Source organism: Botrytis porri (genome assembly GCF_014898465.1).
Source record: "Botrytis porri strain MUCL 3234 chromosome Unknown BPOR_008, whole genome shotgun sequence".
Lineage (NCBI taxonomy): Eukaryota > Fungi > Ascomycota > Leotiomycetes > Helotiales > Sclerotiniaceae > Botrytis > Botrytis porri.
In genome coordinates this window covers 804,720-820,489 of record NW_024066082.1, presented here as the reverse complement: position 1 = coordinate 820,489, position 15,770 = coordinate 804,720, and the positions used below count along the sequence as shown (strand labels likewise).

The window sequence follows — 15,770 nt, the reverse complement described above, 5'->3', positions numbered from 1 at the left end:
AAACACCGCGTAACGTGATATCTATTGAAGTAATTTCAGTTTACGTCACACATTCTTAGATAATCATCATCAGTACCCATTTGGCCCGTGTGTTCTGTAACCTTATTGTATCAAAATAATAAGCGATAGATACGCTTACCTATTACCCTACCTACTCAACCCCTTGCACACTGAGACCCTCTACCCCGCATTCTATTACCCCAGAATAGATACGAAATACCACCTCCTCCTCACTTCATGCAACCATCAGCTGTTATCTGTCTCAAAGAGAATGTGTGTTATTCTTGTACTCTTGATGTACTACCAAATAACCAGTCAGGGAGAAACGATAGAACCGACGTTTTGAGAGGAATATTCACAAGTTATCGCATGATGAATTGATATATTCCATGAGTTTCTCATCGGGGATTGTGGTGTACATAGGCAAGTTGGTATTAATAAATACCTACTCATCCAATTTCCATCCCGTTCATAAAATATCAATTCAAAATACCACAAGCAAACACCATCCAACATCCACCCCGGGCTCTGAAACCCATCGGGCTTTGAACTGGGATTTCAGTCCAATCACCACTATGCTTCCCATCCTATCCCCTCTCATCTCAAACCACAAATCACAATACCGGGATTTGTATTGCCTCCCTCTCACACCCTCACACGTACCCTCTCACACACATAACCCTCCCACCCTATCCCTCCTATCATTCATTCAGGCTTTACCTCCCCTCCCTACCATATCCATCCATTCATATCCATCCATACCCTACCCACCCCCCAGCATAATCACGAGTTCATACCAAAGACAGGCACCTACATAAACATATTCTTCCCCCCGGAATGTAAATTCTTTTACTACTTCTTCTCTCCTTCCCTTTCGATTATTCATTCAAAGCTTAAGTAACTTATCGGTTTCTCTGATCTTTTTCTGTCTTACATCTATTATCAAGATCATACTCAGAAGGACAATCAAAACGATAATCATCGCAATCGCACTACTCTCGTCATTACTCATTACGATATCTTATCAAGCAAGAAACAATCGACTACTCACCCATCTCAGCTCATCAGCTCATCAGCCCATCTCACCAATTCTATCGATTCTCACTCACAAAACCATCTCTCTCTCTCTCCACCAACCCACCACCCAATTTAACAAACCATCCTTCAATCCCCCTCAAATCCCCAATCCAAATCCAAAATGCCCCGCCCAACCCTCCTAACCTCCACCTCCACCTCCCTCCTCTCCCACCTCACCCGCACAATCCGGCACTCCTCCACCTCTACCAAATCTCTCACCCCCCGCCAACCCATCTACTTCGGTCCCAACGTGTATTGGGGAAAAGCGTGGAAGAATGTGTATGGAACTGGGTTACTGTATGTGTTGTTTTTCCATTTCTCCACCTCCTTTATTAATTTCTTTCTTTCCTTCGCTCTATTTATTTCAAAAAAGGGAGGGAAAAAGAGAAAGGGAAAAAAAGAAAAAAGAAAGGGATCTGTGATATGCTATTTCATATTATGCAACACCGTACCGTGCTGTGCTGTGCTAACACCCCATCTAAATAGATACGTCCCCGTCGTTGCAGCCGTCATGTTTTGGCCCGTTCCAATTGCGCCAATGATGAATTTCTCAAAAGGGGTTAAGAAGGAGGGTTTAGTTGCTTAAGATAGCAATAGACAGATACGAGATATGGGATGTGCGATAGAATTTACTGGCTAAAGCTTAGTTCAGACGAACATGCTAGAAAATTCGACACAAGCACGGCAAAGGGAGGACAATAAATGAATAATACAAGAAAGATATGATACTATCCCATCCTGATTCTTTCATTACTATTTCGTGTACCTGTCTTGACCATCATAATAACTAACCCATCGACCCGAAAACAATTTGGGTATATCCTCTTCTATACACAATAAACACAACCTCCCGTCATGATATCATTCAATACATGTACATCAAATAATACAGACCAAAAATTTAAATACGCAAAACACCGCCATCAAAATTCTATCCACTCAAAACTCCCGCTAATTCGCAATGATTACAAGGAACTCCCCTTGGTCAAATACTGTGCAATGATACCAGCCTCTGGCGTTTCATATGGTGTCCTATACTCACTCGTTCCTCGACTAGTAACCCCTCCAATATCAAGTCCATTGGTTGAAGTAAGACCACCATGATCATCATCAAAGTATCCCTTTTCTTTTCCCTTTGAGCTCGTCATCCTGAATTTTTCCATATTGACCTCACTTTTTGTTTGGGAAAGATTGGCGCTACCAGATCGTTTCTTCTTTTTATCCCCCTTTCCTTCCTTCCGCTTTCCAATCAAAGTTTCATTCTCGACCGAAGAATTTCCAGCTGTACGCATTCCTCTAAATTCTTTGACAACTTCAGCAAATCCTTCCTCCAAAGTCTTCATTCTTGCCAACATCAATCTTCCCATCATACCATCTGCACTTTCCTCTTTCTTATCACGTTTCATCGCCATCTTTGTAGCGATAGCCATTTGAGTTTGAAATGAACTTGGTACTGCTCCAAGTTGTGCATGCTCAAGACCCATTTCCGATAAACTGATATTCAAACTAGATTCTTTATGACGCACAACGCGATTGCGTGCAGGATCTGGTTTAGTGATAATTGGAACAGATTGAAAATTTGTACGGTTGGGTAAAATAGGACGTGGTCGAACAGTTGTATTTGTGAAGTTGGCGGTCTTTGGAGTGCGAGATCCTGATTGACCTACTGGGGTGTTGGTTCCGGTATTAGCTTGTGAATACATTTTTGCTGTTAATGGTCGTGAACGAGGAGGAGAATTGGACGAAAATGAAGCGTTTTGAATGAGAGGGTTGAAGAGAATCGTTGTCGTCGATAAATTCCTATCATGAGCCTTCTTCTTTGGTGTAGACTTGGATTGCTTTGTAGGAGAATGGTTTTGTTGAGTGATATCTTGTTGAGGATCAAAAGCCGCAATGGGAGAAATAAATCTCGTTGCAGTTGGGGTTTGAAAATAATCTTCTTCTGATTCAGCACCACTTTGACTGAAATTCGTCGCTGTATGTTTATCTTCGGTATGTTCCTCTTCATCATTGGACAACAATTCATCATCGCCATCTGCATCTGTATGACCTCCACCAAACTCATTTGGATGTAATTCATCATCTGAAATTCGAGTCATGTCATGAAACCCTGTAGACATAAATTCTGCTGGATCACTAGCCACAGATCTATTTCCGGAAAGCTGACGACTCAATGCACGACGTCTCATGGCATTTGCTTGCCTAGATTGTCTTCGCATCTCTAATCTTTCCAATATAGAACGATCTTGCTCTTGTGGTGGACTAGCAACATCTCCTTGACGTTCCATCCAATTATTGATGACAGTTTGAGTTTGTCGACGATCAAAACTAGGACGATTTCTACCAAGATTATCTCTCGGCGTTAGCCTAAATACTTCATCAAGAGCTCTGTCTTTTTGAAAACCAGCAACAGAAGATTCATGTCTCCTCAAATTGGGACTAAAGAGTCCATGCCTACGATCTTGGAATGATATTGTTCGCTTCGATCGTTGTCCAGCTTTCTCAACCAGATCCGTAGGTTCAAAGACAGATCTTGCCAAGAAAAGCTTTTCGTAGACGCATATGCTGAATAGTAAGGGAAAATGAGTCATTTTAATGACAGTACGATTCATCTTGATGAATGTTCTGAAGGGAAAAAAGAATCTGAATGGTGTGAGAACCCAAGCAAGGATGTTCGTGGGTGCTACATAAGAGAAGAGAGCATCATTCTTAACCATAGAAATTGTGTTGACAGCAAAAACGAATTGATGTTCTTCGTTTGCGTTTGAGACAATTGACATAAAGGAGTTTGTTAAAACCGTAATGAGAATGGTAATAACGAGGAAGTGACAAATGAAGAGGAAAAGCACAAGTAATGCCTTTCCTAAGAAATTGTAAGTTTCCCATGCTTCCCATGCCGCAGGTGTAAATCCCATCAATATCTGAAAGATCTTGTAGGCAACTCCTGCTGCATCATATTCGCTTTTCCCAAACGATAGAGTGAATGCAACAAAAAACCCACTGCAAGCTATCAAGATTAGTACAAATACCGCCACAAGATCAATTGCCATCAATCTAAATGCGATTAATAGTTGGGAGAAGTATCGATAATGGTCCAGAACACTGAATAATCGAGGGAAGAGTAGGATTGCATTAGTTGCAAGAACATCATATGCCATACTATTCCACTCTTCTCTTCCATAGTCCACCAAGAAAATGCCATATAACCGCATGCAATAGTAAATAGTAAGTAAAACTAGAATACCCAAGTCGAAAGCATTCCAGAAACTCATAATATATAACGAGAATCCTTGTTCATTGAACCCAACTACCTCATCAAGCATGAAACCTGCACTCCAAAACCAAAATATGACTTCGAGGCCAGTGATGTCTGTTGATCTTTGACTGAGAACGGCAAGAAAAAGAACAAGAAGAATAGCAAGTGAGCAAGTGGAGAAGAACTGTCGATATCTCGGTACCCTCAATCTCGAAAGCTTGAATAGAGATGCATCTCTTGGATCATATAATGTGACCGTTCTTCTAGTCAAGGTTTGAATCGCTTGTTCCGATTCTGGTTCTTTATTTTGAAGTTTTGGGCGAATCATTGTTGCTCCATATTGAAGTTGATCACGGGTAAGTAATGGGACCGCACTTTCATTGCTTGGACTTGGTTTCTTACATCCACTCCGATTTATCGTTGTACGATGAAGATTATCCGCCGCAGAGTGGAATACAATGGTTCCAGCCCATATAGCCTCTAGTTGTTGCACTACAAGTGGATGTGCCAAGAATCGTTTCGCAGACGCCCTGATAGCTACTTCCAAAGTTGAGATCCTGGCAGCAACTGGTTTTGCGCGATTTCTTTGATTCCAATTCGTCATGGGTGGATTTGGTTCCGCTAATCCTTGTAATGGAAAGAAGTCATAGGAAAGAGCATCGATCAACTCTCTGGTATTGTATTCCTTCAATAATTTGATGGCTAGAAGCTCACAAACTAAAGCTCTTGTTAAGCTATTGCCTGCATTACCTGGATTTGCTTGACTCTCCTTTTTGAATTGTAAACAATTCGCCATCAACGCATATAGAGTAGCTCGAGAAAAGTGCGAAATTCGAATTTGTTGTTGCATAGGCTTCACCAAGAACTGTGAGACTTGTGGTGACCGTAATTGATCCCATGTCAATGTGGTTTCCGTTCGCGGGAGTATGATAAGTCGAATGGCATGTGTGAGATTATATACTGGAAGCGCATCTAATCAAATGTTAGTATTGGGCTTCTAGAGAGAGATGCAGAAATGCTAGATACCAAGATGTGCCGCGGAGAATATAGGCAAGAGAGGTTGATCTTCACCACCATCTTCTTCTTCTACTTCGTCTCCATTACTTTCTTCATCTTCATCCTCCCCATCATTTTGTTGCGCAATCTCTTCCTCTGAATCATCTTCTATTTCCGTTTCCGTAAAATCTGCGGATGCATGTCGAGGTGAACGTTCTCTTCTAGCCTCAGCTGGTGAAGATCGGTCAACATTCAGAGTCGAGAAAGGAGAATGTATTTCTTGAGCGCGTCGTCGGGCTTTCGCTGGTCGCAGTAATGAAGATAACATTTTTGTTTGGAATGTTTTCAGCTCAAAATCCGCGGGTGAGCGATTTAATCCTTAATCCTGTATAATCGGAAAGGTAGGAAGGACCGGGAACGCTGGTTGCGAAGGAGGCTGCCTGTCTTGATTTATTTCATCTTGTAGCGACGGGGGTTGAGGAAATGAAGCAAGGCAATCAGAAAATTGATCGAGCGAAGGAATCGTTTCAAAGTTTTGTAAAATGTTAGTACATTAGTAGTAGCGTTTGCAAAGAACGAAATAAGTAAATAAATCTTTGATTTCCAGGTTATCGCGTTTCTCAAGCACTTTTTAATTATTTCTCGTGGCAGCAGCTCCCAAAACCAAGGCTCGGTCGTTCGAAGAGTGGATGGATATTCCTTGACGAAGATCAAGCAACCAATTTATCCAAATTATCAAATTATATAGTTATCAAAACAATATGAAGGAAGAGAAAATGAAGATATAAAATCTCTCACTGTAAAGAGTAAAGGTAGACGATGGCAAACCTAAATCCGGTTTCATTTGCTCATCTCACAGCCCTCCCAAATCCACATAGGATATAAAATCGATATTCAACCCATACTGGTCGAGATTTGGGGAAACCTAGAATCATCGATCTCAACTTTTTTTTTGGAAGGCAATCAATCATGTCATTGCACACCGAGACACCCTTGATGCTATGCACACTTCTCGTTTATATGCATGCTGCCGATCAAATCCTGGCCAATAGATTCCTATCTCATCCAATCAATCACAGAAGCAAGCACGAGAACATGAATTGAGGGTTTATCTAAAGATAAAAGACGGAGGTCGGTCGGCACGTCCTCACTGAGTCTCACTCTGTCAACGTAAAACAACGCGTCCGTTCATATGAGATGTCCTCGTGATAGAATGAAGATAGATAAGATAAATACATGATCTGGATCTATCTAGGTCACATCGTTTCTCTCGTTTTCACTCTCACATCTTTCATCACTCATCTCTCATCACTTATCTCTCATCACTCATCACTCATCTCTCATCTCTCATCTCAATCCAACGAGATATCATGATCATTATCATGCATGCACTAGAATTCATTTCGAGAAGTTGGTGGCTTGAAAACTTTTAATATGGGGGAAGGTCAGCTCACCTTATTTGCATGATGAAAAGAAGAAGCTGCCAAAACAAGAGTCTCATTGGATTACTAGGTAGGTGGTCAAGATAGTAATCCATCCTTTCGCCATTTACCAAATGTTCTGGCCCAATTTGTAGCTTTCCTAGAACAAGGACGATATTATTCCATTTTCATGAATGATTTTCCTCCCCTCTTATACTATATAAACTAAGCGTCGATTGTGTCTCAAATCTCAAACCAATTAATTTCCTTTCCACAGGAACGAGGTAAATCGTCAGAAGCTACGAGTGAGCTCATCAATTCACATCCGCGTGAGAGATCATGAGGGATCTGAAAGATTGGTACATTATCAGAGACACACGTATCTATTTTATATTTTGCAGCTTCCGCTATTGGACAATGAGCAGATGGTCAATGTCAATTGGTGTGGCTCGTGGGTGATATAGGTAGTAATCATATAACGGATTCTGGTACAAAATCGGTTATGAGTGGGGGTGGAAGAGAGAATGAAAAAATCCTTCTGGGGACTTGCTTGAACTCATAAGGCTCACATCATTTAATCAACGAACAGACCGCTATTCTACCCCATGGTATATATGGACTTCAACAATAAATGGCCGTTCTTCCTGTAAGTCTGACTCGCATGCATTTCATGGCTTGGTTCGAGATCTTCTGCTTTTGGTATGCGAGATGTAGTGAAGATTGATTCTGCATGACAATATCAATATACTCACCGCACAAACATTGATGGAGTGAATATAATGCTTAAGGTTATTGCTGGGTAACCAATATTTCAAGCCACCAAGATAATTAATTGTTCATACGGCAACAGCGGTGGGCGATCTTTGTAATGGAAACTTCCACATGAAGATAGAGGAGTGTACTAGGTGGGTAGGTATCGACATCCATATAGTTGCTGTGTATCAGTCCATGTATCTGTGCCAGTACCAGTATCAGAACACAGAAACGGCACCCTCTAATGCAAACTTTCGGTGTAGGAGAGGCAGAAAAGATATTGAGCGTCAAACAGCTGCTGTATACTGATTTATATTCCGCCAACACAGCACAGAACATTCTACCTCTTCTACTATAGCAACCTCACTGTAGCAACCTCATTCCCAATAAAATGCTGTGAAATCTTTCTGTATGTAAGATGCATCTTGAACATTACTTATTACAAGTGATTATTACAAAAGTACTTGATAGTAGATACCCACGTGCGATCCACGTGCGATCCACGTGCTACCCAGGTGAGTCTTCAGTCCACCTTTATGACATAATAACATCGGTGTTATTCTGGCAATATACCGGTGAAAAGTTCTTGAGGGGCACGAGGGGTAGATGCAAGGCTGATGATAATTGGTGATAGCCTTGACTCTGTATCCCTGCTAGCTTCAGAAACTAAGCCCAATATCGAATCGGCTCCCCTCGGTTGTTCAGCACCAGAAAAAAAATTGAGGAGTTCCATTTCCTGGAGAGAAATTCTTAAAAGTCCCAAAAACTTATTCAACACTTTCAATCTTTTATATCCAAAAAGTCGTACGGTCAGGAATTTTCTTTGATACTTGACCTACAAACTGGCGAACTTGGATCACTAAAGCACTCCTCAATCTGCTTTGCAGCTTGTTGAAGGGCATTTCTTGAAGTCCTTGCGCGCAGATCTCACAAAAACCTCTTTTCAATATCTTACTTCATAATGGCAGAAATAGTTTTCCCTCCAGTTGCCGCCCCAATCCTCAATGGCACAGATGAAGGACTCATCAGTCTGGAATTGAAGGATGGCACAATTTATCAAGGATATAGTTTTGGTGCGCAGAAGAGTGTCGCAGGAGAATTGGTCTTCCAGACAGGTATGGTGGGGTACCCAGAATCAATCACTGACCCTTCATACCGTGGACAAATTTTGGTCATTACGTTCCCTTTGGTGGGTAATTATGGTGTACCATCTCGAGAGACCATGGATGAACTCCTCAAGGATCTGCCAGCACATTTCGAAGCATCTCAAATCCACATTGCAGGTTTGATTTGCGCTTCGTACGCGGGCGAAGAGTTTTCTCATTTCCTCGCAACCTCCTCTTTGGGAACATGGTTGAAAGAGCAAGGTGTCCCAGCAATCTATGGTGTTGATACCAGAGCTTTAACCAAGAGAATACGAGAAGAGGGTAGTATGCTTGGACGAATGTTGTTGCAAAAGAACATTCCTGCCAATGGAAACAACAACATCTCTACTTTATCCACCAAGGATTGGAGATCATCATTCGAAGCAATTGACTGGGTGGATCCCAATGCCAAGAACCTTGTCGCAGATGGTAAGTTTCTACATTGCCATAGCCCGAATGAAGGGCTAACTTAATGCCTTAGTATCAATTCGCGAGCCAAAATTATACAAACCTGATCCTTCGAATGCGTTGAAACATCCTTCTGGTAGACCTATACGTGTGTTGTGTTTGGATGTTGGTTTGAAATATAACCAATTGCGTTGTCTTGTAAAGCGTGGTGTGGAAGTTCTCGTTTGCCCATGGGATTATGATTTCCCAGCTCTCGCCGGCAAGGATTATGATGGTCTATTCATCTCCAACGGTCCCGGTGATCCAGCCATGATGGACAAAACTGTCAAGCACATTCAGTCTGCTTTAAAGGAGAATCGAACACCAATCTTCGGTATCTGCCTTGGACACCAACTTCTCGCTAGAGCTGCTGGTGCTCAAACCGAAAAGATGAAGTTCGGTAATCGTGGACACAACATCCCATGTACCAACATGTTGACGGGAAAATGTCATATCACATCCCAAAATCACGGTTTCGCTGTCCAAACTAGTTCCTTGCCTTCGGAATGGGAGGAACTTTTTGTCAATGCCAATGATGGAAGTAACGAGGGTATCAGACATGCCAACAGACCATACTTCAGTGTTCAATTCCATCCAGAAAGTACTCCTGGACCAAGGGATACTGAATTCCTCTTTGATGTCTTTATCAACACTATCCAAAAGACTCTCGATGACGAGAAATTTCTCACCGCACCAGTTGTTTTCCCCAGTGGAGAGAAAGCTGAGAACGAGAAGCTTACACCTAAGGTCAACGTCAAGAAAGTCCTTGTCTTGGGTAGTGGCGGTCTCAGTATTGGTCAAGCAGGTGAATTCGATTACTCTGGAAGTCAAGCTATCAAGGCTCTTAAGGAGGAAGGAATCTATACCATCTTGATCAACCCTAACATCGCTACAATTCAAACTTCCAAGGGATTGGCTGATAAGGTTTACTTCCTTCCTGTCACAGCTGATTTTGTTCGCAAGGTCATCAAGCATGAAAAACCTGATGCAATTTACGTCACATTTGGTGGTCAAACTGCTTTATCCGTCGGTATTCAACTCAAGGATGAATTTGAAGAACTCGGAGTTCGCGTGCTCGGTACCCCAATTTCCACTGTCATCACTACTGAAGATCGTGAGTTGTTCGCTCGAAGTATGGAGTCGATTGGTGAAAAATGTGCCAAATCCGCTTCAGCAAACAACGTCGACGAGGCTATGCACGTCGTAAAGGATATTGGCTTCCCAGTTATCGTTCGTGCCGCGTATGCTTTAGGAGGTCTTGGGAGTGGTTTTGCAGACAATGAGCAAGAATTACTTGAACTTTGCAACAAAGCATTCGCCGCTAGTCCTCAAGTTTTGATCGAGCGAAGTATGAAGGGATGGAAGGAAATTGAGTACGAGGTTGTCCGTGATTGTCGCGACAACTGTATCACAGTTTGTAACATGGAGAACTTCGATCCCTTGGGTATTCACACTGGAGACTCAATTGTTGTTGCTCCTTCCCAAACATTATCCGATGAGGATTACAACATGTTGAGAACCACAGCTGTCAATGTCATTCGCCATCTTGGAGTTGTTGGAGAATGTAACATTCAATACGCACTCAACCCTGACTCTAAGGAATACTGCATTATCGAAGTCAACGCTAGATTGTCAAGATCTTCAGCCCTCGCATCTAAGGCTACTGGATACCCATTGGCTTTCATTGCCGCAAAACTCGGTCTTAACATTCCCCTCAACGAAATTAAGAACTCAGTCACTCAACAGACCTGTGCTTGTTTCGAACCATCTTTGGATTATGTCGTTGTTAAGATGCCACGTTGGGATTTGAAGAAATTCACTCGTGTTTCTACACAACTTGGTTCATCGATGAAGAGTGTCGGTGAAGTCATGAGTATTGGAAGAACTTTCGAAGAAGCTATTCAAAAAGCAATTCGTGCTATCGATTTCCACAATTTGGGTTTCAGTGCAACCAAGGCTTTAATGTCTATTGATGATGAACTCCAAACACCTTCCGATCAACGTCTCTTTGCCATTGCCAATGCTATGCAATCTGGTTACTCTGTTAACAAGATTTGGGAAATGACAAAGATTGATAAATGGTTCTTGAACAAGTTGAAAGGATTGAATGACTTCAGCAAACACATGTCAACCTTCAACACTAGCACCATCTCATATGACCAAATCAAACAAGCCAAGCAACTTGGATTCTGTGATAGACAATTGGCCAAATTTTGGGACTCCACAGAACTTGCTGTTAGATTGTTGAGAACCGAAGCTGGTATTGTCCCAGTTGTTAAGCAAATTGATACCGTTGCTGCCGAGTTCGAGGCTCATACCAACTATCTTTACATGACCTACAATGGATCTGAGAGCGATATCTCTTTCAATGACCACGGTGTCATGGTTCTCGGTTCAGGAGTTTACAGAATTGGCTCTTCTGTCGAATTCGATTGGTGTTCCGTTCGTGCTATTAGAACTCTTCGGGAATCTGGTTTCAAGACTGTCATGGTCAACTATAACCCTGAGACCGTCAGTACTGATTATGATGAAGCCGACAGATTGTACTTTGAGAACATCAACCTCGAAACTATTCTCGATATTTATGAATTGGAGTCTTCAAGTGGTGTTCTCATTGCTATGGGAGGTCAGACACCAAACAACATTGCTCTTCCACTTCATCGACAGAATGTCAAAATTCTCGGAACATCACCAGAAATGATTGATACTGCCGAGAATCGTTTCAAATTCTCTCGTATGCTTGACGGTATTCATGTTGATCAACCAACATGGAAAGAATTGACTAGTTTCGAGGATGCTAAAACATTCTGTAACAAAGTCTCTTATCCAGTGCTTGTTAGACCTTCATATGTACTTTCAGGTGCAGCTATGAACACTGTTTACTCTGAACCAGATCTTGAAGCTTATCTTGCTCAAGCTGTTGAGGTTTCAAGAGATCATCCAGTCGTTATCACCAAATATATTGAAAATGCAAAGGAAATTGAGATGGATGCTGTTGCAAAGGATGGTGTTATGGTTGGCCACTTTATCTCTGAGCATGTCGAAAATGCCGGTGTGCATTCCGGTGATGCTACTCTGATCTTACCACCTCAAGATCTCGACCCTACTACCATCAAGAGAATTGAAGAAGCCACCCGCTTGATTGGTAAAGCTCTTAACATCACTGGTCCTTATAACATTCAATTTATCGCCAAGGACAATGATATCAAGGTCATCGAATGTAATGTTCGTGCATCTAGATCGACTCCATTCGTTTCAAAGGTCATGGGTGTTGATCTTATTGAAATGGCTACCAAAGCTATCATGGGTGTACCATTCATGCCATACCCACCTACCGAATTGCCTGCAGGCTGCGTTGGTGTTAAAGTACCTCAATTCAGTTTCTCTCGACTTTCTGGTGCTGATCCAGTTCTTGGTGTTGAGATGGCTTCTACTGGAGAAGTTGCTTGTTTCGGTCGTGATAAGTATGAGGCCTACATTAAAGCATTGATCTCTACTGGATTCAAGCTACCAAAGCAAAACATTCTTCTGTCTATTGGTTCATACAAGGATAAGAAGGAAATGCTTCCATCTGTTGTCAAGCTTCAAAAGATGGGTTACAAACTCTTCGCTACAGCTGGTACCGCAGATTTCTTACAAGAACATGATGTTCCAGTTCAATACCTCGAAATTCTCGGAAAGGGTGAGGATGACCAAAAATCCGAATACTCTTTGACTCAACATCTTGCCAACAACATGATTGATCTTTACATCAATCTTCCTTCCAGCAACAGATATAGAAGACCTGCAAACTATATGAGTAAGGGTTACCAAACTAGGCGTATGGCTGTCGATTACCAAACACCTTTGGTAACCAATGTCAAGAACGCCAAGATCCTTATCGAAGCCATTGCAAGACATTATGATATGGAAGTCAGCGGATTTGATGCTCAAACCAGTCACCGAACTGTTGTTCTTCCTGGTCTTATCAACATTGCATCCTTCGTTCCTGGCATTACCACTCCTGGTAGCCGTGATTTCCAAACTGTCACCAAAGCATCAATCGCATCTGGTTTCAGTATGATTCGTGTTATGCCTCTTGGTCTTGATGGAGCAGTTACTGATGCTAGAGCATTAAAGGTAGCCCAACTCAACAGCAAACTTGGTTCATCTTGCGATTACAATTTCTCTGTTGCCGCTACTTCTTCCAACGCCGATCAAATTAGTCAAGTCACTGGTGAAGTTGGTTCTCTCTTCATCCCATTCAATCACTTGTCCGATAACATCAGCAAGGTAGCTGCTGTTACCGCTCATTTTGAATCTTGGCCATCTTTCAAGCCAATCATCACTGATGCAAAGATGACCGATCTTGCATCAATCCTTCTTCTCGCAAGTCTCCATAGCAGAAAGATTCACATCACCAATGTCACCACCAAGGATGATATTGGATTGATTGATTTGGCTAAGCAAAAGGGTCTTCAAGTCACTTGTGATGTTGCAGTCTACGCTCTTTTCTTCAGTCAAGATGATTACCCTGAAGCTTCCTTCCTTCCAACTGCCAAGGACCAAGCAGCATTATGGGAACACATGAACATCATTGATGTCTTTTCCATTGGTAGCTTACCATATCAACTTGCAACTATTGCAAAGGCAGAGGCAGACGCTGCTGTTGGTATTGCTGACACTTTGCCTCTATTGTTCTCAGCTGTTGCAGATGGTAGACTTACTGTCGATGATATTAAGGCTCGTCTCCATGATAATCCAAAGGAGATCTTTGAAATTCACGATCAAGTCGGAGCTTCCGTAGAGATTGAGATTGATAGACCACACACTGTTAAGCCAGGAGCTGTTTGGTCACCACTTGTTGGAAAGGTTACAAGAGGAGCTGTTCAAAGAGTCATCTTCCAAGATAAGACTGCTTGTCTAGATGGTTTACCAACTCAAGATGCTATTGATGGTAAAGATATGTCATCTCACCTTATTGATTTGCATACAGCACCACAATCACCACTTGTCAAGGCTCATCTTGGATCCCCAGCTATGGGACCAAGACCTGATAGCTCCCATGGATTAAGAAAGTTCTCTTCATTTGCTGGTACATCATCTTCAGCTATGCGACCTGCAACTCGTTCAAGGTTTTTGGATGGTGCTGCCAATCAAGCACCACAATTTGGTTCAATAGCTGAAGATTTGGGTGCTCCATTATACCCTCAACCAACCATCTCACCATCTCTACAAACCCTCCTTGGTCAATCACCATTCAAGAATCAACACGTTCTATCAGTTAATCAATTCTCCCGTCAAGATCTTCATTTACTTTTCTCTGTTGCTCAAGAAATGAGATTGGGTGTTCAACGTGAAGGTGTTCTTTCCATCCTCAAGGGACGTCTTCTTTGCACAATGTTCTACGAACCATCTACTCGCACGTCTGCATCATTTGATGCTGCTATGCAAAGATTGGGAGGACGAACAGTTGCAATTGCTACTTCTCATTCTTCCACTGTCAAGGGTGAATCACTTGCAGATACCATCCGTACTCTTGGTTGTTATGGAGATGCTATTGTCCTTCGCCACCCTGAAGAGAGCAGTGCTACCACTGCTGCCAAGTTCTCACCAGTTCCAATCATCAACGGAGGCAATGGAAGCAAAGAACACCCAACTCAAGCATTCTTGGATTTGTTCACAATCAGAGAAGAATTGGGTACTGTTGGTGGTCTTACTATTACCTTTACTGGTGATCTTAGATATGGTCGCACTGTTCACTCTCTCGTCAAGCTTCTTCAACATTATGATGTTCACATTCAGCTTGTCTCTCCACAAGCTTTATCCCTCCCACAAGAAATCTTGGCACTTATCAAATCTAAGCCTGGTCAATTACTTTCAGTTTCTACTGAGTTGACCCCAGAGATCCTTGCTAGATCCGATGTCCTTTACTGTACTCGTGTCCAAAAGGAACGATTTGCCGATTTGGAAGAGTATGAAAGATTGAAGGATAGCTTCATCATTGACAACAAGACATTGCGAAATGCAAAGAGTTCAATGATCGTTATGCATCCATTACCAAGAAACGCCGAGATTGGAGAAGAAGTGGATTTCGATCAAAGAGCTGCATACTTTAGACAGGTACGTTGTCAATTTTCCCCAATTATATTACCTTTACTAATGTCTTTATAGATGAGATATGGCCTTTACTGTCGCATGGCATTGTTGGCTTTAGTATTAGCCCCGTAGTTTGATTTCATATAATCACTTCTTTTGATCAAGATCATGGGCATGGCGTTGTATATAGGGAAGGAGGGAAAAGTCGATTTTTTTGGTTATATGATTACGAGTAAATGCATTAGATATGAGTAGACACTCTTTTATGATTGTAGAAATGGTTTCGATTTGTAATTTTGATGTATATTTAATTGGAGTGATGGGAATATGTATATATGTGTATGTTTGTACATACGTATATATGGTTATGTATTTATCTGGGTTGGGTTATGTATATGTATGTATGTGTGGGTTGGTGTATAGCGTAAATGTATATATAGATTTATGTAGTTTAGGTATTAATATTAATGTTGTTATTATTTGTACATTTCACCTTACTTCTTCTTGGTTTCTTCATTCTGATATGCCTAGGTAGGTACATCGATCCTCAAGCAGTGAGCATGAGGTTTGTTGGAATTTATACTAAATCTTTTCTGT

The 15,770-nt window shown here is 41.8% G+C and overlaps 3 protein-coding genes across 3 annotated transcripts; 2 read left to right on the top strand and 1 right to left on the bottom strand.

Moving 5' to 3' along the window:
• Nucleotides 1-1,198: 1,198 nt before the first annotated feature.
• EAF01_006363 (uncharacterized protein) lies at nucleotides 1,199-1,663 on the top strand (the record flags this gene model as incomplete). Its single annotated transcript, XM_038914617.1, has 2 exons — nucleotides 1,199-1,374; nucleotides 1,564-1,663. 2 exons carry the CDS (start codon nucleotides 1,199-1,201, stop codon nucleotides 1,661-1,663), a joined length of 276 nt encoding a protein of 91 aa, XP_038769572.1.
• A 379-nt stretch (nucleotides 1,664-2,042) lies between these two features.
• Nucleotides 2,043-5,657, bottom strand: EAF01_006362 (uncharacterized protein; the record flags this gene model as incomplete). The annotated part of the gene is made up of 2 exons (XM_038914616.1): nucleotides 2,043-5,305; nucleotides 5,360-5,657. 2 exons carry the CDS (start codon nucleotides 5,655-5,657, stop codon nucleotides 2,043-2,045), a joined length of 3,561 nt encoding a protein of 1,186 aa, XP_038769571.1.
• A 2,807-nt stretch (nucleotides 5,658-8,464) lies between these two features.
• EAF01_006361 (uncharacterized protein) lies at nucleotides 8,465-15,305 on the top strand (the record flags this gene model as incomplete). Its single annotated transcript, XM_038914615.1, has 3 exons — nucleotides 8,465-9,077; nucleotides 9,130-15,197; nucleotides 15,249-15,305. The coding sequence occupies 3 exons, from the start codon at nucleotides 8,465-8,467 to the stop codon at nucleotides 15,303-15,305; spliced, it is 6,738 nt and encodes a 2,245-aa protein (XP_038769570.1).
• Nucleotides 15,306-15,770: the final 465 nt, after the last annotated feature.